General features: G+C 35.0%; 1 protein-coding gene, 1 long non-coding RNA gene and 1 pseudogene across 3 annotated transcripts; all 3 read right to left on the bottom strand.

The window, feature by feature from the left end:
• Window positions 1–876: 876 nt before the first annotated feature.
• LOC148787125 (uncharacterized) lies at window positions 877–3,178 on the bottom strand. The gene is made up of 3 exons (XR_016066970.1): window positions 2,027–3,178; window positions 1,496–1,892; window positions 877–1,419 (listed from the first exon to the last, which is right to left on the bottom strand). It is a non-coding gene; the product is annotated as an uncharacterized LOC148787125 (long non-coding RNA).
• A 6,898-nt stretch (window positions 3,179–10,076) lies between these two features.
• On the bottom strand, window positions 10,077–11,431 carry LOC148787126 (uncharacterized; annotated as a pseudogene).
• Window positions 11,432–16,862: 5,431 nt separating this feature from the next.
• On the bottom strand, window positions 16,863–23,939 carry EMB1467 (NADH-ubiquinone dehydrogenase). 2 transcript variants are annotated; one of them, XM_011087573.3, is made up of 6 exons: window positions 23,403–23,939; window positions 22,394–22,640; window positions 21,414–21,708; window positions 20,359–20,733; window positions 18,562–19,492; window positions 16,863–17,210 (listed from the first exon to the last, which is right to left on the bottom strand). In XM_011087573.3, the coding sequence occupies exons 1-5, from the start codon at window positions 23,818–23,820 to the stop codon at window positions 18,590–18,592; spliced, it is 2,238 nt and encodes a 745-aa protein (XP_011085875.1). In that variant the 5' UTR covers window positions 23,821–23,939; the 3' UTR covers window positions 16,863–17,210; window positions 18,562–18,589. The 2 variants fall into 2 exon arrangements, with proteins under 2 accessions (XP_011085875.1, XP_011085874.1); XM_011087572.3 differs by lacking the exon at window positions 16,863–17,210 and having other exon boundaries at window positions 18,314–19,492.
• Between the last annotated feature and the right edge of the window lie 1,120 nt (window positions 23,940–25,059).

Below are 25,059 nucleotides of genomic sequence, written 5' to 3' on the forward strand. Positions count from 1 at the left end.
TGTTAAAAACTATAGCAAATATTTTTTATAATGGTCCGAAAAAATAACAAATACTTTGGTCATAGATAAAATTATGTTAAATTTCAGAGGATGTGAACGTAAAATACCCTAAATCTTAACTAATCGAATTTAATTGAATAAGATTCGGTTTTATTACTGCATCATTCAGTACACTTAAACTTAAATACTAATTTAATACATTAATATTAGGGATAATTACATTTACACCCCTTCACCTATGGTCTATTTACACAAATCACTCCTATATTTTAAAAATTACCCATACACCCAAAAAAAATATTAACATTATTTCACAAACCACCTCTAATTTGAAAAATTATATATACGCCCATTAAAAACATCAATAATATTATACAAAGTACCCCATTTTTTGGCTATCAAGGATGGTTTATGTAATTATGCGATAGACATGGGAGATTTGTATAAGGGGAAATTATTTTAAATTGTGGAAAAAAAAAAGAAAATTAGAGATTTGGAGTGGTTTGGGAGGCTTTAAAGATTTAAGTGGCACCGCATTTTGCACAATTTTGATTAAGGAAATTTTTTTTATAACTTATCGCGGTGGCTCCTTATACTAGAAAAAAAATATATATAATAAAGGACTGTCACACCGCGCTTAAGTAGCGCGGTGACAGTCAACTTTTCAGCCGCATTATTATCTGTGACACCGCGCTAAGGTAGCACAGTGACAGGTAACTTTTCAGATGCATTATTGTCTGTGACACCGCGCTAAGACAGTCAATTTTTTTACATTATTGTCTGTGACATCGCGATTTCTTATCGCGGTTTTTTTAGCTATTATAAATCGGATTCCATTCTCACATTCATACACACTGAAAAATCAAACTCAAAAGCAGCCTCCAAAAAATTCAACCTTTTGCAATATTCGTATGCTTTTCGTTTGTATTATACAACTCTAATAATGCCCTCCAGTGCCACAACGTGGACGTCTTCTGTTTCTTTGAGGCGGATTATCATCTCTGTGGTCACTAGGTGTGTTCAACTCGGTGCCTTCGAATGGAACCGGTGATGCAACGTATTATCTTTGAATTTGCGGGTTAACATTATGTGTAAACATATCATCAAATGATGGCATGTATGGAGCATATGGAGTGTAAACAGTCGATGGACCTGCTTCCGGGTAAATACTCGATGGTCCGACCTCTGTGTAAACAGTAGATGACCTATGTTCTGCTTAAACACTTTAACGATCAGCCTTTGTGAATGCACTGCCATGAGCTGTGTCAGCCGGTCCGACTCGAACACTTGGATATCGTGAATTGGAAAAGTTCATAATTCACGTCTGATCGTACGGGCTCGCGCTCGAGTTTCTCTTGATGACTGTTGATCATCTCCGGAATTTTCACAGTCTATCACTAGCTGCTCCATTCTATTATACTGGTAAACAAAATTGTATCTCGGTGTACGCATCTTGCTAAAATAAATGAACATTAAAAAAATACAAAGTGCTTACCACATATTCCCGATCGCGGGTGTCTGTTGGTCGATAGCCCGACGTGTAAGTTGATAATATATTATGTGAAATTTGGACCCGAGTAATTTGGTGATACCAGTTCATATAGTCAGGAACAGTATCATGACCGCCTGTAATAATGGGTCCATCCACCACCAGTGATTGAACATCATTCCATTTTGCAATATAGTCCGAGTGAAACGTTGCCCAGTCTACGTCTTGACGTCCCCGATTGTCTATTGTATGTAAACACTGTTCACTTATCGATAGGTTTGGGGGATGTCTTGCACATAACCAAATTAGCGGAGAACCCTCTCCGGGTGATGCATCTCCACCAGCGAATAATTAATCAATGTGCAGCGTATATTCCACGGTGTGCGCGTTGCATAAAACGACACTGCAAATTTATCGGGTGCATTACCATCATACGGAGTCCAAATAAATTACAATACCATATAACTCAATCAATAATTTTTGAAAGAATCCCAAAAAAAATACACTATACGTAAAAATTCAATCGCAACGGTGTACCTCATTTGATTTCATACGATCCAACAATGTTCCTTATTATACGTAGAGCATTGTGCGCCATATGCGTACGAGATATATGATACGACCACCTAAAAGCAAAATTAAGAAAAATAATTGAAATTAAAATTCTTTATAACTATATAAATAAATAAAAATGTTCATATCGTGCAGCATATGGAGGGATAGGCAGGATGTTTTCAGGGTCCATTATGGTTGACACTAGATTTGAAGTATCATTCGAGGGAATGGATGAAGTGTTATGATACGAGACCATGCTCAAATCTGTAATAACTGCATGACATCACCAATATTAGTTTTCCCTCGTTGTGATGTTGTACACAGCTCCCGATATAGATAAGCCAACACTGCTGAACCCCAATTTGAGGTATATTCATCGTCTATGTTCTCCATTGCCGTAGATACAACAGCAACACGGTGTTCCCTGTAGCATCAGCACACAATACCCCATCGAGAATGCACATGGCATATATACGTGCCTCCTGTAATACAACCTCAAACGGGCTATCTTCATCACATGTATTTTCCAGTAAATATTCATGTAATATTGTTAATTTTATTCTTGACCATCTGAAAGCATTTTCATTTGGCATAAAACCCAACCATTGATGATAATAATTTTGCCACCATTGAGTATTATACCTTGTATCTACCCCAGTAATAAGATTACCTTCCCCCGAAAGTGCCCAGATGATAGCGATGTCCCGAAGTGTTACAATTGTCTCGCCGATCGAGAAATAAAAAGTATGCGTCTCGGGACGTCATCTCTCCACTAATGTAGTTATTAAGTGGGTGCCAATCTCAATATGCCCACACTGTAAAACATCAAGAAACCCCATATCCTGGAGCACTTACAAAACACGAGTGTGACGTGGGACTAGTTGAAGGATGCGAAAAAAAAGCTATGTCATCGCGTCGTACGGATAAAGTTGTATCCGGAGCTCCGGACACATCTTCCGACCGATGATTTAACTGCCCATACAAAACACTTGTATCAATAAGGCCAAAATTAGCCATAATCACTCAAAATTTTTTGAAAGAGAAAGGTGCAAAAGCTTGAATGCAATGGTTGTGTTGTGCAAGAGCAAGAACGCAATGGTTGTGCTGTGCAAGAGCAAGAATGCAGGGGGAAATATGTAGATGTTGTGGTGTTGTGGAAAAATTTCAATTGCAGCTCACATTTAAATAGTGTGAGCTGCAATGCTCACGGGCCACACTTAAACAAGTGTGGCCAAAAGGGGTGCCGAGCCACCGCGTTTACAGCCAGCGGTGGCTCAGCACCTGAAAAAGCAGCCTGCAATTTTGCAGGCTGCTTTATTTACCACCGTTTTTTTTCCAGACTATTTTGTTCTTTTTTAATAAATTATTATGCCACCGCAGTCAGTGACTGCGGTGGCTTATTTTATTATTTTCTTTTTGTTACCACGGTCAGTACATGAAAAGAAAATTTTAAACAAAATTGTGGCACCGCCTTTTGTAAACGCGGTGCCACTTAAATCTTTAAAGCCTCCCAAACCACTCCAAATCTCTAATTTTCTTTTATTCTTCCATAATTTTTTCTTTTTTGTATAAATAGACCATAGATTAGGAACGAGTTACTATTATAATAGATAAAATTTACATTTTTGGTCCTGTAATTTTAAATTATTAACATTTTTTTATCGTGTAACTTACTCCATTTACACTTTTAGTACTTTTGTTGACGAATCTAATCCTCAATATCTCACATTTTCTCCTTTTTTTTTGGAAAATTTAGTCTTATATTAATAATTTTAATCATAACGACTCATAGTTACAGGACAAAATGAGATCTATTACAGTGTGAAAGGAACCAAAATTGTCAATAACAAAATTATATTTGTTAAAAAAAAAAGAGACTAAATTTGAGATATTGATCACTAAATTCATAAAAAAAATTAAATATATAAATAATGTAAATTATACGATCCAAAATACTAACTACATCACATTACAAAATCAAAAATATAATTTTGTCACTACGAGAGGTAAACTATATACCCACGTCTACTTATGAAATGATTTCACAATATATCATATCAAAGCGTGTCAGTGTCATCTCAACTAATTCTCATGATGGAATGAGACATTGTACAGATATACATCAACGTCCAAGATGATGAAGATCATGATCAAGATCAACGTCACACGTCCACGGGCGATCCTGTCGCTATATCAATTTCGCATTAATGTTTATCGGAAAATATAACATATGGTAACGTCAATTTTGATCATTGATTCAAACTAGCCACTATCAGGCCTTCAATTTTCTACATATATATTACCAACCACAAAAAAAAAAAAAAAAAAGGAATATATAATAATTTTCTTAATTAAATTTGTGGTATGTGAAAGTCTGAGAGCAATAGTCATCATTATACATTTTCTACTTTTTTTTTTTAATTTTCTTTTGAAAAAAGTATTAATTCCAATTATAGTCTAACTTTTTTATTTTAAAAATTATTTTTAGTAACGAAGATGTTGCTCGATCACTGCCACGAGTCTACACTCATCTAACCTAACTTTATATCAGTTTCAGCTAATGTTTTTGGTAAATTACAAAGGACTGTACTGGGATTTTAATATAATTATATATTTTTTTTTATTTGAAAAGTTATAAATATTTTTTTGATCTTAATGATTGTCTAAAAAATACTTTTTCATGACACCCCATTATAGGAGAGTATTTATTAGGCGGTCGTTAATTTCAACGGATATTTATAATATTTTTAAAAAATAATGAAATATTTGTAATTCTATCAAATCTCGAGGGAATCATTATAGTTTATCTAATATTTTAACAAACGATTCATTAGAAATAAATAGATTTATCCCTTACATAACGAACCACGACAACTTATAAACAATGTCAGACCAATATTATCGATTACAACTTAATAAACTAATGTGAAAGCTCATGTTTTGGGCATAATTATTCTATATTTAATCAGGGTTTCAGATCAAAGTATCTGATATTATTATTCGTTACAGTTAAATTATTTGTTGTGGTTTTTTTAGCCATATTCGTCTATTGAAACAACAATTAATAATCGTCACAGAAAATAATAGTAATTTTTTATTCTTAATTATAATAATTAAATATAATAAAAATATATCAATGATTATTTATTGTACTAAATTAGTTACTCATTTATATATATTCCCTTTTCATTTTTTCTTAAAAAGAAAAGGGAAAATATTTAGGAGGCGGACAGGGACAAGCCATCCACCTTAGACAGGAAGCAAGAAATTCGGTGGTTCTTTATTTATTTATTTTTTTCAAAAATTAATAATATAAGTATGTACATATGTATGTGGATGTTTTTCTTTTTCTACTCGTAATTTTATACTATATATGTTATCCCAAGAATATATTTTATGTATTATATTAAATTAAAAAAAAATAAGAAATTTGTAGTTACTATTGTTGTCATATTCCAACAACCTACGTACCCCAAATACTGTATTATTAATTAATTAATTAAGTAATAATTGATTCCCAGTGAAATGTTTTCTCCCCAAACCAAAAAACCGCAGAATTTTTGTCGTCCTGTCGACAGATTTTGGCGCATTGGAGAAAATGATGGTTGGTATGTTGCACCTGCACTTCCACTTGTCCCTTATATTTAATTTCAAAATCTTATCTGCTCTAAGGGAGATGACTATATATATTTTATTTCTTTCTACCCTCAATTTGGATATATTTAGTAATAAACTTTGTGGAGGTGACGCTTTTACCCCTATACAATCGCAGGAATCATCCCTCCGTCGTAGTTCATCCTTCTCGTTTGAACAAATAAGAAATTTAAAAATAAGGAAAAGAATCATTCCTTCCGTTGGTGGTGGACTGTTGGAAAATATCGACTTGAACTCATAATCTTTTAATTGTGAAACCTTATTAATTGAGTAAGGTCTCGTTAGCCGTACTTTTTTATTTCTACATATGCAACTTCTGTATGACCTCCACATGAATTATTGGTACCTTGAATTAAATTTAGGGTAAATTGCAGTTACTTCTCTTAACGTTGACATGATTATAACTATGTTTCGTTTTGAAAAATTATAAATACAACATTCAAATAGAAAATGATTATGTAGTCCGTAGATAGTGATATGATAATTACTGTTGTAGTTGGCATGTTTAAGTTGCTAATTCGTAACAACATTTAATCTAAATATTGGATGTCAATTCAAAGTGAATTCGTAGATTAGATTGAGTAGAAAAGAGAAAGTGGTGTTGTCGCACATAGGAATATGATTGAGTGATTTGGGTTTTTGATGAGGATATAAGGTAGATGTGGAGGTTAGAGTGTACTTTTAATACTCATCGTTGTCCCACATTGGAACTTTATCGAAACCTTATATTGAGTTTAAGGTTTAAATGTAGTTCGAAATATTTTGGGAACTAGGCGGAACATTGGAAAACTCCACACATGCGCCACCGCTTGCTCGTTTTGACCCGGCGTAGGCGATAGAACGAATATCTCAATATATATTTTTTTGCAACAAAAACACTTGATCAATCTAACATTAAAAAGATTTTGAATTTTTTGTTTTTAAATATTTAAACTGTCTTTTAACTGCTAATTCAGTTTATGGATTAATAAAGGATTTACTTAATTTGGAATTAAAAGGTTTGAGTACAATATTAAGGTGCATTTTACATTGGTTTAATGTCACATTATGGAAGTTACAACTCTTAACACACCTATATAAGTTGCTGAAAATTCACTTAAAAAACACACCAAGAAAAACAAAAAATATGTCTCCTCTTCAAACTCCTACCCCTCTACAAAATTCGGCTTTTCAGTTTTCCTCTTAACGTAAGTGTGTATCATTGGAGGTAATTTCAGTACAGTACAATACTGGAAAAATAGAATCGTTTATCCTAGGAGAAGTGACTTGTACCTGAAGCATTACATACGGAGTTTCTAATTTTTTTCAAGGCAAGCAAAATTTATTTTTGTGATTCGATTGCAACATATCTTCACCTTTCCAACTAGGCACCTCAAGGTCTTCAATCCCAAACGGCCACTTTACCAGCTTGATAGCTGAACTGCAACGGCAGTTATGAGATAGATGCAAGAAATGAAAGAATTAAGGAATGATCTATCCAGGCAAGCATATTGCTACTATTATCTAATTGGAAGATAAAATGCACAACTCCAGTAGGAGAAAGAAGTCCTAAAGTTTGACGACGAGGTTGAGTTAAATCAACTCAATCAAGAGAACCATCAGCTTCAATGAGTTAACAAAGCTCATAGAAACTCTACATCACCAAATTGAGAACATCCTAAGTATCCAGAGGAGGACCTAATAGAATATCTCGAAGAGGGTGATGAGCTGACAAATTGAAGCATTATCAAATGAGATGTATATCCAGTTGATATTAATGAGTTGTCACTGTAAAACTCGTGTAAGCTAAGTTTACTGTTTTATTCTATTCACTATATTTGCTTTAATGTTTCATTGATCATTTTCAATATATTACAATGAAAGTGGCTTCAATACACCATTTAGTATGTTTTCATACTTGCCCCTAAAAGCTTTGTTTTTAACAATCTTGAAGAAATTGGAGTGTATTGAAATGAATGAGTTTCTAAAACAAAGTCATTTACTTGGATTTGGTTTTTCTTTAGAAAAACACATTTGGTAAAGGCAAGGTCAAGACAAAACAAAGAAAATCAAAAGCACATAAACCATGCTGAAATAGTGAGATGGTTGTACACTATGTCAAGAAATGTCCTTCTTTAAAAGGTCAAACCTAGGCAGTTATTAACATGATTGTGGTGGTTCTTGCAGTGGTAACACCTCAGAAGAAGCTGGAGTACATATGTATCCACACAACCCAATGTACTAACTGGTCATGAACTGTTTCATAAGGTTGATGTACTTAGGCATGCTGGTGCTAACAAATTGTGGTGTCTCATCAAACCAATAATGAAAATAACAATGAGCATGTGCAACTTAAATGTATTATGTTTAAAATTGAAACAGAAATTCAAATTGATAAGAAACTTAAACGACTAAAATTTGGTATGAGAGGAGAATATGAGTTGAGTTCTTTTAGTGAATATTGCAAAACTTTGGCAACTCTTCATATTCACGTTTGGCTAATGGAATAGTAGAACGGTTTTGAATTTTGGATTACCTAAGTACTTGTGGGGAAAGGCGAGTACAACTTGCCATGTTCCGAATGAAGTTCCTCTGAAATAATACACATACTCCTGTAGGATTCTGGAAAGAAATACAACCGAGACTAAAATACTTTTGAGTGTGGGGTGCTTTGCAAAAGTGCTAAGCCCTAAACCCTTGAATACAACAGAAAGAAATTAGGCCTTAAGACTATTGGTGCAATTTTTTTGGGCTATGTGGAAACAAGTTATGCCTTGAGATTTTTCTTATTTTTAAATAAGAAATTTTAGGTATGTAGGTCAACACAATAGTCGAATTTTCTAATGCTACTTTCTTAAAGGATGTATCTCCTATAAAATGGAACACCTCTAAGTGTTTCTTTGAATGATTCACTTACCTCCAATTCTATTCTTGATCATGTGGAAAATATAAGAAATATGAGGGTTTATTCTAGTAGTTCTAGTCCAACTCATAAGCAGTCAGATGGACCTAGGCAGAGTAAGAGAGCTAGGATTGTCAAGGATTTTGGAACTGATTAATTCACTTACAGCCTCGAGAATAATCCTATAACCTTCAAAGATGCTATGGCCTTTGAAGTCAAATAGTGGAAGGAAATTTTCAAATGTGAGATTGACTTTATTGTCTTTAATAGGACATGGGTGTTAGCATAGTAGTTAATGGCGCATAGCGCAACATGGCACCAAGGCGTGAGCCTTTTTGAAGGATGACACAAATATAAAAATTAATTTAAATATTTATATAATTAGTAATTTTCAATTTAAACAATGAAAAATAATTAAATAAGACTTTTGACAACCAATTCAACAATAAAAAAACTTCATACAATTAAAACCAATAATGTTAAAGCATTAAATGATAGAAAAAGGGCCAAAGATTTGAATAAATCCTAAATAGTTTATCAAAAGACAAGTAAACCTAAAATCTAATCATCTGATTCTACTAGATGATCTTCACTTCCTTCTCCATCATCTCCATGTTCGTCAAATTTATACTTAGCCTCTTTCATCAGTATCATTGAAGTTTTCTTCTTCCTCTTTTTCTTCTTTGTCAACAAGATTTAGACGTTGTCCACTAGATTTAGATGAAGTAGATGCTTTTTCGGTTGATTTTGAAGAAAATGCCTTTGATGTGCCCCCTGGTTCTTTTGTAGATCAAGATCGAGAGTTATAAACATTTTCATTAACCCCAGCAGCTCGTGCAACATCACCCCAAGTCTAGTCATCACCCTCAAATACAATAGCATTCTCTTCATCATTATCAATAGTCAATCCCCCTACAACCATTCATTAGTCTCATCTATTTCATTCAAGGAGAATTGGATCTATTATATCACGTGCATCATATCGTCGCCTCACAGCTTTATTATACTTGATAAAAACTAAATCATTCAAGCATTTTTTCTCCAATTTATTTTCTTTTCTTAGAATGAAGTTGCATAAATTTAAATTACTAAATTAGTAACATTTAAAACAAATTATATCTTCTAAATACCAATATATAAGTTATAGAGTATACCTAAATGTGAATTACTTACATGTTAAAAAACACTACAATTTTGCTCATAGCTAATGAACTTCAATTAATGCTCAAAATTTTGATGGCAAAAGTTTGAAAATTTGGAGTTGATGCTCCAAAATAAGACCACCATTCAGCTAGTACTTTCAAAAATTAGGAAACTTAATATAAGTATTAAAAAATCAACATATTTGATTTGTAAAATAATTTTCATTACCTAGTGCTTTTGTAGCTCTATGTCTGTTTGCAAAAATTGTCCCAAAAAGTGCTTCTGCTTTTTTGTACTTCGAAAGCTCATTAACAATCTTACCTTGCAAGTTAGTAATTGGAACCAACCTCAGAATGCAAGCATATAACCCTTGCATAACCTTTTCATCCTGATCTACATTAGGATTTGCATAGCAGAACTTCGGTTCAAATAGTAACCAGCTGCATGTAAGGGTCTATGAAGTTAAATGCTCCATCTAGTATCAATCAACTCAAATATATCTTTGTACATTTCTTGAATATTGGAAAATCAAGCATCAATAGCTTCCTTGTGTCTATCCATGGCTTTATAAATATAACCATTTGGTGGTTTTCTTTCACCATCTACCCATCGAAACATTTTGACTAGTGGACCAATAACTTTAATTATGTAAAGAACATGATTATGAAAGGAAGGTTTCAAAATATAGCTTGCTACTAGTTTACCTCGTGCTTCTCTCGCATACCTACTCGTCAAGTTCCCCTTCTGAAAATGAAATCGCTTCAAAGTCAAGAATGTAGAGGCAAAGCGAGTTTTTGAGGGTCTACATCTCTATAGTCTTAGTAAAATCTCTCATTATGTCTAAGAGAGATGGCCTATTATAAATATAGACATTAATCATCACATCATGCTCATGCTCATATGTATTCTTCAAATTAGGAAGTTTGAAGATATCTTCAAACATCATATCTATACAATGAGCTGCACAAGGCGACCTGTATAAATGTGGGTATTTTGCTTCCAACAATAATCCTGGTCATTGAATAATAAATAATAAGTAAAAGATACTATGGGTGTATGCCTATAAATTAATTTTAAAATAACTCTCACTAGCTAATACGTTTGTGCTTGCACTATCTGACCACTTGAATCACATCTTTCTTCCCAACAGGCTGCACGTACTTATTCAGCAACTCAAACATTTTAGCACCCGTCTGAGCATATGATGATCCATCCACAAATTCTATGAATTTGCTGCCTTTTGGGCTACTCACCCGAAAATTAATAAGTTTCCTTTGTTTTGTATAAGTCCAACCATCTACTATTAATGAGCAACCGTACTTAGCCTTAATCACAAGTTTGTTCCAATTCCTTCTTCAAATACGTTACATTAGCCTCATGACAGCTAAGGGGTTTCATACCAGGGTCGTACTGGCCAAAGGTTTCGACTAGTGGCCTAAACTATCAGCTCCTACAGTATTAAATGGGATGCCCGTATCATAAACCCATTGACAAAACTTTTGTACGACATACTCCCTCATTTTCTTTCTATTTTCATCAAACCATTTCCCACAATCTTTACTTTTCCTTTGTTTCACTAACTCATTAGCATCTTGCATGAAGTACAAGTCAGGAGGACCTGTTAGTCTTTGGGACTTTTTGTTGCATCTTTTATGCAACAAATTCAGATGAGCCTCCTCCAACAGAGAAACTAGATGAGTGCTTGCCATGATTAATATCTTTCTGCTAAGATTCCCATTGCTCTTATTTTTCAGCAATATCATCTAACTGAAGAATTGCATCCATTTGCTCTTTCAATTCTTTCTTTTTTGCCACATATTCTCTAATTTCAGCCATCACAGGACATTTCATACATGGTTTAGAATTACAAAAACCACCAGGAAGATGTTGCTTGTGTCTCGTATTCCCTCCTTTATTTAGCTTTCCACCAAAGTTACACTTGACAGTGTTTGTGTTGGTAGGATCAGGTAAGGATGCATAGTTCTATCCTAGATCCTTTTGGTTTGAACATTTAGACATTCTTAATTCTTGAATAAAGATTAATCTAAAAAAAAATGGATGTATTATATGAGAAAAAGTAATTTAATTCACCATAAAATAAAGAAATATATGTAGTCTAAAGATACTTATATTATTTTTATTTTTTTTTTCAGAAATTCAAATTAATCAATAATACTTATATCTTTTTTTTTTAAATTAGAGAAGCAATTTAGAAATTAAAATTTTAAAAATATGTAATAACTCTATATATTATCCTAAAGTATTAAACTAAAGCATATAGTTGAACTACTCAAGCATAGCATACTTTAAAATTTAAAATTTAATCAATAAACAAATAGTAAATAAATGAAAGTGATATAAGAAAAGAAAAAACAAATGTAGAGTAAGTCTATGATTAAGAGATGAAAAGAAAGAAATAGAGTAGGATAAGAAATAAAGTAGAGACAAAATAGAAAAGAAAAACAAAGAGAAACGGGAATAAGGAACAGGGAAGAAGAAAAAGGGAAAGTATCAGGGTTGGGCTCAGCGACAACAAAAAAGAAATAAAATTTACTTGGTGGTTGGCGGTGGCGCAACAGTTGTGACAAGCAACAGCAGCCGGCGGCCGGCGGCGGCGGTGGCTAGTGGCAACCAACAGTTGTGTCTCTTGACTCTTGATTCTCTCTTGAAATATTAGAATTCAAGTTCTAAACATGCATGTAGTCAGTAGAGCTGAAAAAAATAATTAAATTATTCGATACTCGATTAAAATCGATCGATAAAAACTCGTTTGAACTCGATTTGTGAAATTTAACAAACCACTTGAGCTTAATTCGATTAGTACAAAAATAGTAAAATATATCTAAAAATATCAAATTACTCAAGCTCGACTCAAGTTTAATCTAATTAAAGCTCGTTTAAGCTTGACTAGAATAATAATCAAATCAAATTCAAACACAAATTTTGAAGCTCGATAATAACTCAAACAAACTTGAACAATAATGTGTTTGACTCGACTCAAATCATTTACACCCGTAACAGTAAGCAGTCCAATAGTCACAAGGAGTTTACATTACCTTCTTTCCTTATTTTATATGTCTATTAGGAGTTTTTTTAAAATTTTAATAGGCCCAGACCTTGGGCTTAAAACGGCCTGGGCTCACAAATGTGCGCACCATGGCAGCGTCTGGTGCCACTAATTACACAGGATGTTAGTCTATCTACCTTCAGAGTATACTACTACTAGAAGTAAATAGATTTTCAAGTCTGATGAGGCTGTAGATGAGTATAAGACTAGATTGGTGGCTAAGGGGTTTAAACAAAATGGGAGAATAGACTATACCTATTCTCTGACTCGGTTGACTGTGGTGTATAATCTTTTGGTTCACTAACTAGATATGATAACGACATCCTACATACTGAACTCATAGAGGATGTATATATGGATCAACTTGGGGGACTTTTAATTCATGGTAACAAGTGAAAACTGTGTAAGCTTGTTAAGTCACTTTATGGACTAAAACAAACTCCCTTACAATGGCATGAAAAGTTTATAAAATGAGTCTGCCTTTTGGTTTTTATGAGAACGAGAAATGACAAAGTGTATAAAACGTAAAGGTTAAAAGGGATAGTGTAACCATTCTATACCTGCATGTTGGTAATATTGGTCCTGTAGGATCCAACTTAGAAATTATTACCGAAACCAAGTTGTTCGTAAAAAATAAGTTTGAAATGAAGGATGAGTGAGGCAAATTTTAATTCATACCATTAAGTTGATTCGATCAACTAATGGTATAGCGATTTTTCGTTCCCATCATGTTGAGAAAATTATTGATAAATTTGGCTATATAGAATAAAGAGTTGCAAAATCACCATAGGATCCTTCTGTGACTCATTTCAAGAATGAAAGTGGTATGTCGGTTGCATTTGTTAGGAATTCTCTAATTATTATGAGTTTACGATATTCAACAAATGGCTAGATTCTAGATACATTTTTTCTTTCTATCTTGAAGTTGGCTAAATAAACTAGTTATCTGGATAAGGACCCATTGGCGAGCTGTGGATAGGGTACTTAGGTACTTTAAGGGTACAAGCAACATTGGTCATTAATTATGGCAGTTTCACTATAGCACTTGAGGGATTAAGTGATGTTAGCTGGATAGCCAAAATTCTAGAGGCAATGGGTGTTCACAATATGTTATTTACCTTCGTGGGAATGTTGCCTCCATGTAGTCTGCAAAATAGACTTTAATAACCCAACCTACCTTGAAGCCAAGTTATGTGAGTTGAATACGACTGAGACAAAGGTTGAATGCTTGTATGGGTTGTTATTACAACTTTCTATTGTTAGTCAACCTCTTCCACCTATTGCAGTATATTGGGACAGTCAAACCATAGTTGCAAAAGTTAGGAGTTGTAAGTACAATCAACAGACTAAAAGACTCATTCGAGTTAGACTAAAGTTTATAAGAAAATTAGTATCTGATAGACTAATCGTCACTAACTTTGTGTACAAAGGACGATGTGATTGAATCGTTAACGAAAGGATTAGATCTATCATTATTCATAAGTCCAGATTAGTGATGGGATTGAAAGCTCAATAATGACCTATCTATGATAGCAACCCAACCTTCTAAATGGAGATCTCATGAAGAAGGTTCAATGTGGTATTAACAAGTCGTAGAGTATGTTGGGGCACCTAAAATGGACCAATACTTTGTATCTGAAGTCTACCCCCTGTAATTCTGAAGGAGTTCTATATTGCTTGACCCGTACCAGAAACTTGGCCACCCACAAGGTTCGAAGGATCTTCAACAAATTTCTAAGATTATCGAAGGACTAGCCCTGTAAAACAGAGGTTAGCACTCCGATGTTTAATTCAGTAATGGTTTAAGAAGAAATAAAAGGAAAAACTTGAAATAAAGTGAAAATAATGGTGAGATGTGATTAGAAATGATGAATATTCATGTGGAGTTCAAATTATAAGCTTGAAATAGCTAAAAGATCGATAGAGAATAATGCAATAAAGTGAGAGTTTGAAGAATGAGAAATGATGTTGAAGACTGTCCTAGAAACCTGCACAAGACCCCTATTTATAGACTTGTGAAGAATTGGATACGAGATCAATTGCTGAGTATCGTATGGAATTGAAAATCTCTTTGAATTGGCTTTCATTCGCAACAAACCGTCATAATTTGGATAAGTATCAGTTGAGATATGTGAGCTGGACGAAACTCTGCCAAATCTGTCTACAATTTTGAGAATTAATTATCCATAGACTTTCCAGCTGATTTATGCCCAATTTACCTGGAACCACTTGGAGATATTTCAGGGTGATGTGTACAAACGTGTTTGCAAGCTATATGATATGTCTTCCCGACTATATGGCGAAGTGTCCGACTGGATTGGGCTTATTTCTTGGGCATGTTAGTTTGGTAAAATAGCAAGTAAGCCTGTGGGCTTTTCTTTCCTGTTGATGGGCCCTTATCCATCCTGTTGATGAACTAATTGGGCTGTTCAATTTTCCTCTTGAGGCAAGTAAGTATTTTTCAAGGTGTTTTTCAGTATTATTGAAAAAGTAGAATCGTCCTATCATAGGAGAAGTAATGATGTACCCGAAACACTGAATACAGAGAGTTTAATTTCTTCAAGACAAACAAAATTTGACACTTCACAATCTTCTAACCCAGACGACCACTTTACAGCTTGATAGCTATTTTGCAACGGGAGTTATGAGACAAACACGATGAAATGGAAGAACTAAGGAATGATCTGTCCAAGCAAGTGTATTACTACCACTGGTATCAAAGGGTGGTATAGAACTGGAAGATAAAATGCACAATTCTAATGGGAGATAGAAGCTCTAAAGTCTGACCATGACTATAAGTTAAATCAACTCAATCAAGAGGACTATCAGCTTCACAACAAGGTGAGAGGGCTCAGAGAAACTCTAAAACACCTACTAGAGGAGCATCCTAAGCATCCAGAGGAAGATTCATAGGACCCAATGGAATATCCTGAAGAAGATGATGAGTTGACAAATGGAAGCGATATCAACTAAGATGTATATCCACTTGATATAACATGAGTCGTCACTGTAGAACTCGTTTAAGCTAATTTTACTACTTTGTTCTATTCAACATATTTGCTTTAATGTTTCATTGATTGTTTTCTATATGTTTCAATGAAATTGGCTTCAATATACCGCTTACGTCTGTTTTCAATACTTGCCACTAAAAGCTTTGTTTCCAAGTCCGTTCGCGATAAAAATTAAATAAAAACCTAACACCTAGCAGAGACTAATGAAATAAGCTCATTATTAAATGAATGTTAAAATAAAGGGAATATTTATAATTTTCAAACAATCAAAAGTATTTATAATTATATCAAATTTCATCGAGGGTGGATATAATTTACCCATAAACTTATATCTTATATATTTGTATGCAGGAAGATAAAGCATCTACCGGAAAGACCTCTCCCTCCTCTATAATGGAATTTTTGCTCTACCCCTTCGAATGTCAAGAAAAAAGAAACAAGACCATGAATGCACACGATCAATATTCATGAGCTATTCTCATATATCTATTGACAGTCAATCTTCAGTTTTGACTGATGTGTGGACCATACTTAGGCTATCTCAAATGAACTGTCTAGTGTCTACGAGCATCATCAAAATGGTCAAATAGTCCCAAGATCTTAGAACTTTTCCCTCGGGTCGGTCCAATCCGAAATCAATCTGGGAATTTGCTTGATCGCCATGATCCTCTGATCAAAATTGGATCAATGTTCCACAATAAATTGTATAACTCAGTCATTTCTATAGATCTCGTAGCTCCCAAATGTCAAGGTATATGCTCTTTATTACACTTAATACTTTTGAGTTTTACCTCGTACCCATTATAGGAAGTTCTAACACACATCATATTTAGCCGAACCTAAACTAATTATATAACAAATGTAATACACTTGCGTGTGAATGGTGCTTTGTGGTGTAGGGTTATAACCAAGTTCTTCTAGTGTAGGACTTTTGTAAGCACAAACACATTTGAAAGATTCCGTCAACCTGAGGGACCACAGCAAGGACAGAAACACTTAATCAAAGCCTTAATTTGGCATGCAGATCAACACAAAAAATGAGTTGAGGCTTGTGAAACGACAGGACAGAAAAAGAATGTTATATGGAAGAGTATGCACATACATGCATACATACATACATTATTGAAACTCCAACTACTACAATGTCTCTTGGGATGTACATGCATGCAATGCATCATGACATCAACATCACCACCTGTTCCTCAAACCGTGTCATGAGCATTAATATATCTATCTAATAAGGACACCTTTAATTGAAAGCAGTGATGTATGGATGCCCATACTTGTTCTTGGACCACATGCTTAATCACATCCTTGAACTCTTATCTTCTGTTCACTCCACATATATGCTAATGTCAATACGATTGTTCCAGAAGGAAGAACTCCACTTGCGATGGCGACTACCCACAACTGGATGGAAAAGAGAGGATTATGACACCCCATGTAGATTAATATAGTTGACAAAGTTGAAGTTGTGAGTTTAAATCTCATCCATCTAGAGATATTAATTTACTTTAGTAGTAATTGTTGATTATTATAAGTTTTATCAGATGGTAATAATAATATGCAAATCAATATATTCGTTAATGGTAAATTTATAATATAATGGTAATCGATTCACTCAAAAAAAACAAAGAAAAAAAGGGAAAGAAGTGCGGAGGTGTAAGATAACTAGTCTTGGAGAGAATGTTTAGAACAATGGAAATACGGATTTTTCAGACGTTTGAATCGATTGGTCTTTCAAAGATTTTCAAAGGGAAAAACTTGGATGGGGCTGGACTAATTTACGGGCAGCTGGATTTCCACTCCAAGAAAATTCTAAATATTAACTAAAAAATATAAGTTTTGTAAGATTTTATAATTATTATTATTATTTAAATAATAGGGACTAAGAATAATAATACTACACTATATTTGTTGGAATTCTGGAGTGTCGGACCAAGTAATTACTCTATTATCACATAAACTTATGAACAGAATAAATACCGTCGAGTTTAAAGTGCTAGATATTATCGTTTGGAAAAGTCACGAATTCATCAACATAAGATAAACAATGTTGAAACTAAAGAAATTTAAAAATTAGGAAAAGCAATTATCCCCTCAAGTTAGGCCAAAATACTAAAACAACCCCTACACTAGGCAAAATTACAACTACATCCCCCCCCCCCCCACACTAGGCAAAATTACGACTAGATCGCCCAACATTATAGTTATAATTATATTTATACAAATACCTCCTGAAAAATATTAGGCTAGCACTATGTAATTTAGCAAAAGATTGGGAGTGTTTGTGTAATTAGCCTAATCTCAAGGGATGTCAATATAATTTACTCTAAAAATGAATAGATCAATCTATATTCTGATGGTGAAATAAGTTGCAGTTTATTACAATTTTCCACGTACCTTAATTCATATAACAATTTAATTAGTAACACACTCCTTGTGTGAAGAAAGCAGTGTATTGCCACCTCTTATTCAGAAAACATCACCTTCACAGTTGATCACTATAAACAGATGCCAATGCAGCTGCTGATCTCACAACAGAAAAAAGTTTAGTGCTGAGTTACAAAAAGGGCACACACCTTGGAAGATGTCTATACGGCTAGATGTTAAGAAAGTAATGAATCAGTTTTCATTTTCTAGCCATTTATGAGGACAACATTATGGCGCTGCACCGCATTACAAGGTACACTTTAATTGCATGTTCTTTGTCCTGAAAATGAATCCAAACAACTGCACCAAGAAAAAGTGAAAATGATACCTTATTCAAAAGTGTCGAAATCCAGTTATCACTTCTTCGACAACAATGCACTGCATTGTGCCATGATCTTTGATGCCCTAGTGATTGAGTCTGTCATATAGAAGTTGTCGACAGCAGTTTCAAAAGGAGCCTTATCTGGCTTGTCCTTGACCTCAGGTCTCAAGAAAGCACTTGAAAATGCAGCAGGCTCTCTCTCGTCAACATGCAAAAGGTTGGGTGCCACAGTCCTTATTCGGGATCTAATACCACTGAGTGTGTCGTATGGCAGAGGAACACCTGCCACCTCGGACAATGCCCGAATTATTTTCCAGTCATCCCGGGCATCGCCGACTGTTGGGACTGCAGGTACGGTCGTTTGAGCACACCCCTCTGTATTTGCATATGTGCCTTCTTTCTCAGTGAAAGCTGATGCTGGTAAAATTACATTGGCACGATACACACCACGATCACCATGGTGACCTTGGTAAACCACAAAAGCATCATCAGGGAGTTTATCCACGTTCTCATCGTCAGCACCCATCAAGTAGATGAACTTGGCAGATTCAATGCTTTTGTCCGACTCTGGCACAAGCCCAAGGTCCAGAGCAGCAGCTTGGGCAGCATTAAGCAGCAGCACATTGAGCCCATTCCAATCAGGTCGTACTGCATTTATATTTTTGGCAATTGTCTCGACGACTGAGAAAATTGCATCCTTGTCCTTCCGTCCGAATATTCCAGCCCCAATAATAATGGCAGGGTTCTTAGCATTTGATAGGGCAGAACAGAATGGATGGCGTCCCTCAGCAAGTTCAGTTAGTGTTTCAGGGCCTGTGCCAAGATGTTCGTGATCGTAGTTGAAATTAGCTGATGGGCCGATGTAACCAACCTTAGCGTTAGTTGCTCGAACTGTTTTCCGAATTCTGGCATTCACCATGGCAGCTTCTACCCTTGGCTGGCAATTTCATAACGAGTCAAAAGTCAACAAAGAAGAGAGTCCAAAAGAATACTAGACTTATCCATGCAAAAAATAAAATGATATTTGTCCACATTTCAATTTTTTTTTTTTTTTTTCAGTTTCATTAAATTGCTCTGCAATAACAAATCCACCTCATATCTGAGCCAATAGTGTGCATGGATTTTAAAGAAAAGAACAGGGTGTGTGGTTGCAGGTGGAGTGGGGCTTTCCACCATCTTACATCACAACTAGCTCCCACATTCCCTGGTTGCAATCTCCCAGCTCCCAAATTCTCCGCAACTCATTATTCATCTCAATGCCAACTAGATGTGCAACCAATAACCCCAATTAGATCACCCATCACCCATTAGTCTTAATCTTGCTGCCAACACTTTCAATTCTCAGTCCAAATTATCTTAGACATTATCCTACACACAGTGACAGAATTATAAATCGATGTCCTCTAATCAATCCTATCCTTTCTTGCAATCCCCTTAATTATCCTAGAACCTACTAGATTTTTTATCTCCAAAAGATATTATCCAAACTGGAAAATTGGCGCCACCTAGCCCTCATATCAACATTTGTGGGCTACAATTGGTAATTCTCAATAAGAACAAGCAGTTCCATCAACAGCAATAAATCAGTCGTTGCAAGACCTTCAAACTAGTACGTAAAAGTTGAGAACAGATGGCCTTTGAACACCAAAATGACTAATTCAATTGATTCATGCTGAGCTTTGTAAAGAATGCAATAAAAGGGGCAAAAGTGAATCTAAGAATGAGTGTGAACTTGTTTTAAAATCAAAAAATTTGAATGCAGATGCTACAATAACCATCATACACCAATAGCAAGATTGTTACCTGTGTACCAACTAAAAGGAAAACATCTGCTTTCTCCAATCCACTGATGCTAGTGTTCATAATATATCCAGAACGCAGGTCAGCATTTGGACTTGGGCCATTTCCTTCACACCAGATGTTATTTGACCCCATCTTATTTAAGAAGTCCTTCAGTGCCATCATAGATTCTGCATCAGACAGCTTACCAGCAACTCCAACAATTTCCTGTGGCCTAACTTGGTGAATGACCTCAGCGACCACTGCCAGTGCATCACGCCAGCTCACAGCCTTAAAGCGTCCATCTGCACCGCGGATCATGGGATCATTTAGCCTTTGCCTCTTAAGACCATCATAGAAGAAACGTGTTTTATCTGATATCCATTCTTCATTAATGTCCTGCAGATGTGCACCGGGAGACGTACAAAGATGTTTCAGGATGCTGTGAAATGAACTATTATATGGGTAAATGAATTTCTAATTCAAAATATCATGATATTGGTTAAACATAAATGCAGAAAGCATAATGCTGATAACATAAAGACTTACACATCGGAAGTTAATCGTAAAGAGATAATAACCACAGAAAACATGATTAAATTATTTAACCCATGCATTTGAAGACAGTATATGCTTGCATGTCCATGTCTTGCACCTAAGTTTTGATATTAAGCATTTGACTCAATTTCAAAGGAGTTAAACTCCTATATTTAATTGGGATGTGAATGTGCCACGGAAGATTTAACAACAATAACAGTGATGAATATCTCATTTGAACTAAACTCTAGTGACAGTTAAATTCCTAGATCTAATTAAGACATGAAATATGCCACATGGAAGATTTAAGGACAAATTACCAGCAATAGGAATGTAAAGAAATTGAATGATTGTTAAATAATGGACAAATTCACATTAAGCATTTCAATATAATTATATAATACTTGATTGAGCCAAATTAGGTCTTGAAATTTCTTTAGCACTTGGGCCAACAAATCCTACTAGCCCCTGTTTATTAACAAAATCTGAACGAAATAACAACTCAGAAGCTTAAACAAAAATTAGGGTAGATCTCAAATTACCTCATTCAATCGTGGCAGAATCCTCATGACCTCAGGACCTCTACTATCAATGCGAATATTTGAACCAACTGCATCTGTGACATCAATGCTCTCTGTTCCCTTTAGCTCCCAGTTACGGGCTTTAAAGGCAAAAGGCTTTGATGTCAGAGCGCCGACAGGACAAATATCTATCACATTCCCCGACAATTCACTTGTCATAAGTTTTTCTACATAGGTTCCAATTTCTTCTCCACTGCCACGACCCAACATGCCGAGATCTTGGACACCAGCTATTTCTGTTGAAAACCTCACACATCTATTTGATAACCATGCCCATATAAAAACACAAGCCATGAGTCAATACTGATTCCAATTGCATATGTTTCTTCATACTCAGAATAAATAACTTTAATATGCCAGATAAAATTATTTACAAGTAGGCCAGCAGGTAGGAGAAGGAAAAGATGATAATACTTAGGAATGATGAAACATTTCTTTTCATTAAATGACATCACCTAGATAGTCCCAAGACTTCCTTTTGTTTTCTTTGAGCTTATTTTCACTACTATTTCTTATAAAAAAATGGGTTCAAGAAGCTGTGCTATATAAGCAGAGTTATAGTAAAAGAAATTATGAACATAAAGCAAGTCCTAAACATGCAAACTGTTTAACATCACGTAGTTATTGGGCTAAAGATAACAACTATGCAACATAAACCTCTTGTAGCCAAAAGCTCAAGCTTTATCCAAAAACTACCAATCAGCTAAGTCTCTTTGTTAGGCTTCTAGGTTCATGCTAATAAATGCAATAAAAACACTAGCCAAGACTTATTAATTTATACCTTTAGCCTGGTTCAAAACTTCACATAAGGTGTTTATTTATTTCATATGACGTGTTTGGTTCTTGCCACTTGATACAATATACACAGAATTTGCAGCCGTGGTCAATATACATCTCCACAGCAAGACATTGAATAGAAGCACAAATACGTAGATCCACACCTTGTGCACTGGATACACCGAGTCATCACAGTCTTCACCAATGGGCCAAGGTTCTTATCAACTACTGATCTCTTCATTTCAGTAAAACGACCTCGATCAGAACCAAAAGCCATAGACTGATCCTGGAGATCGCACTCTCCTCCCTGATCACAAATTGGGCAGTCCAGTGGATGATTCATCAAAAGAAACTCCATCACCCCTTCTCTTGCCTTCTTTGCAAGAGGTGTATCAGTCTTGATTTTCATTCCTGGGGACATATTGTACAAACAATAAAGTCGGAAGAAATGAGTGACATAGGACGAGTCAAAGACAATCAAATGAAGAAGGTGATTGCCATAGTTTGTGCACTTTAAGAGCCAAACATACAACATGAATGATCAAACAATAGAAATCCCAGCAAAACTACAAACGTCTTAAGCATCCTAGCCATTACTCAGATCACCCAGTGGGAGATGAAGACTCCCAATAGAAGTTCATTTAAGACTTGATCATCTTTGTCAATAATACCAAAGTCCGGTATATGGATATGAACCAACGGCAGTGTGCATGCACATCCTCATATGTCATCTCTCTCTCTTAATTCATACATATAATATCTCATGGAAACTGGTAAAAGAAGTAAATCTCACATCATTTCATCTGTTTAGGACCATATAAAGCTCATATTAACAGTGCAGATACCATGAACAATTACTTCATAAAAAGACCAAGAATTTCCCCTTAAACAAGAAGAAAAAGCAGTAAAACAAAGCAAATCTAATAGGCTTATTAATCTGTTAGAACAGTAATGCAGCTAACAGTACTACCGATTTCATAAAATTCAAGGTTATTCTTCATATTCAGATCATAAAAGCATTAAACTTGACAGCGTTGACGACATTTACGACATTCAGTCCAATCTAGATTAAACCACCAAAAAGACCCGAAATTTTAAGCATCACCAACAAAGCCAAATTAGGCATTCCACCAGATGGTCAACATTCAAGAACACACAAAATCAGAAGCATACCTGGGAGAGCTGGCATGGCGCAGGAGGCGACCGGCTTGGGTGATTTCTCGACCTCGACAAGGCACATGCGGCAGTTTCCGGCGATGGAGAGGCGGTCGTGATAACAAAACCTCGGGATATCAACACCGGCGACCTCGCAGGCCTGAAGCACTGTCATTCCCTTAGGGATTTTGACCGGGTACCCATCGACGAACACCTCGATGGCGTCATCCGGGTTGGGGAAGTGGACCCTAGCGCCAGCCACAGGAGTCCTCTTCGGGAGATCTGGTTCAGGCGGAGCCTCCACAGCAGCTGCTTCGGAGTTGTGAAGCTCCGGCGTGGAGACGACGGCGCGACGGAGGAGGAGGCGATGGGGTTTGGAGGCCGTGAGCCCGGTAGATCGCAAAAGGGCCCGAGAAGCGAGTTGACCGAGTCCCATTTCAGTGGTTTCACACGATTACGCTCCCGGATTGCTGGGAGAAGCGATTTTCAGAAGTCGGGGGGAGTGAGGTGCTGCAGCGTGTGGTTGTGTTCTCCACAATTTCATTTTGGAGAGGAGGATCCGTATTCATATGGGTGTCGAGTAAATGGGTACAGGTAGTCAAGTCGGTAGCCCACTCGGCTCATGGGCCTGCCAAAATAGGGCCCAATGTGAATGGGATCAAGTTTAGATTTAATTACATTTAAACTCACTCTAAATATACCAAATTATACTTTTAAAATAAAAAATTAATATCACACTTTTAAAATTCTTGGTCGGAAGTTATATTCTTCTATTATGGTTTAAATATAAAATACCAACATAAATAAGAAAATTCATAAATTTTTATTTTATCCCTCATTCACCATTTCGTATAATTTATTAACAAAGAACGTATATACATATATAATAAATAAAATAGTGTAACTGTAATAAAATATTATTCTTAAATTATTTCCATTAAATAAAAAATAACTGTTGATGAATAAAAAATTAATTATATTATTAATAATTTATATAGAATGTTGAATGAGGTGTAAAATTATAAAGTCATGTAGTTCTTTTGCTCAAGTCTCAAAAGGGATGCAAGATTTATTTTAAAAGTTTTGTTAGGGAAAAGTGTAATTTCATATTTTTAGAAAAATTGTAAGCGTAATTAAACCCAAATTTTAGTTATGTTCCTAAGCTCCGAATAAGTTTCATAAATAATAAATTTTCACGAATTTTTCATATGTAAATTGAATGTGAAAATACTAAGTACAGAAATTGAAAGATTCATGTCAAGTTAGCGATATGACTTATAATATGATGTTATGACATTACTCACATCACTTAATATTTGTTATGGGAAAAATGCAAATAATTCCTATGTGACAATATAAATGTGCAAATTACTTTTTTATAAAAAAAAAATACAATAAGTTACTTTTCAGTATTTTTTAAAATACTGCATTTTACCCCTTGAATTTATTAAGATGAAACAATTTACCTTCTTATATTTTTATCATAAAAAGACAATTGTTCATTTATAATAATATAAAAAATAAATTGCATTAAACCCATTAATAGCTAGCCATTTCGTTTCCTCTTCGGCAGGTTTTGGCCCTGAAAACGAAAGATCAGAGAGGACAAACGATACAACAGTAAGGAAACAAGAGATCCACTAAATTTCTTGGCTTCCACCGTTTCCTCAACTTG

This window comes from Sesamum indicum, linkage group LG8 (assembly GCF_026168435.1).
Source record: "Sesamum indicum cultivar Baizhima isolate 11 linkage group LG8, ASM2616843v1, whole genome shotgun sequence".
NCBI lineage: Eukaryota > Viridiplantae > Streptophyta > Magnoliopsida > Lamiales > Pedaliaceae > Sesamum > Sesamum indicum.

Coding starts and splice junctions, on each gene's coding strand:
- EMB1467 (XM_011087573.3), bottom strand. CDS start 23,820: ATGGGACTCGGTCAACTCGCTTCTCGGGCCCTTTTGCGATCTACCGGG. Junction 22,641..23,402: donor CGCCATGCCAGCTCTCCCAG/GTATGCTTCTGA, acceptor ATATGTCCCCAG/GAATGAAAATCAAGACTGAT. Junction 19,493..20,358: donor TCCTTTTAGTTGGTACACAG/GTAACAATCTTG, acceptor TGAAATTGCCAG/CCAAGGGTAGAAGCTGCCAT.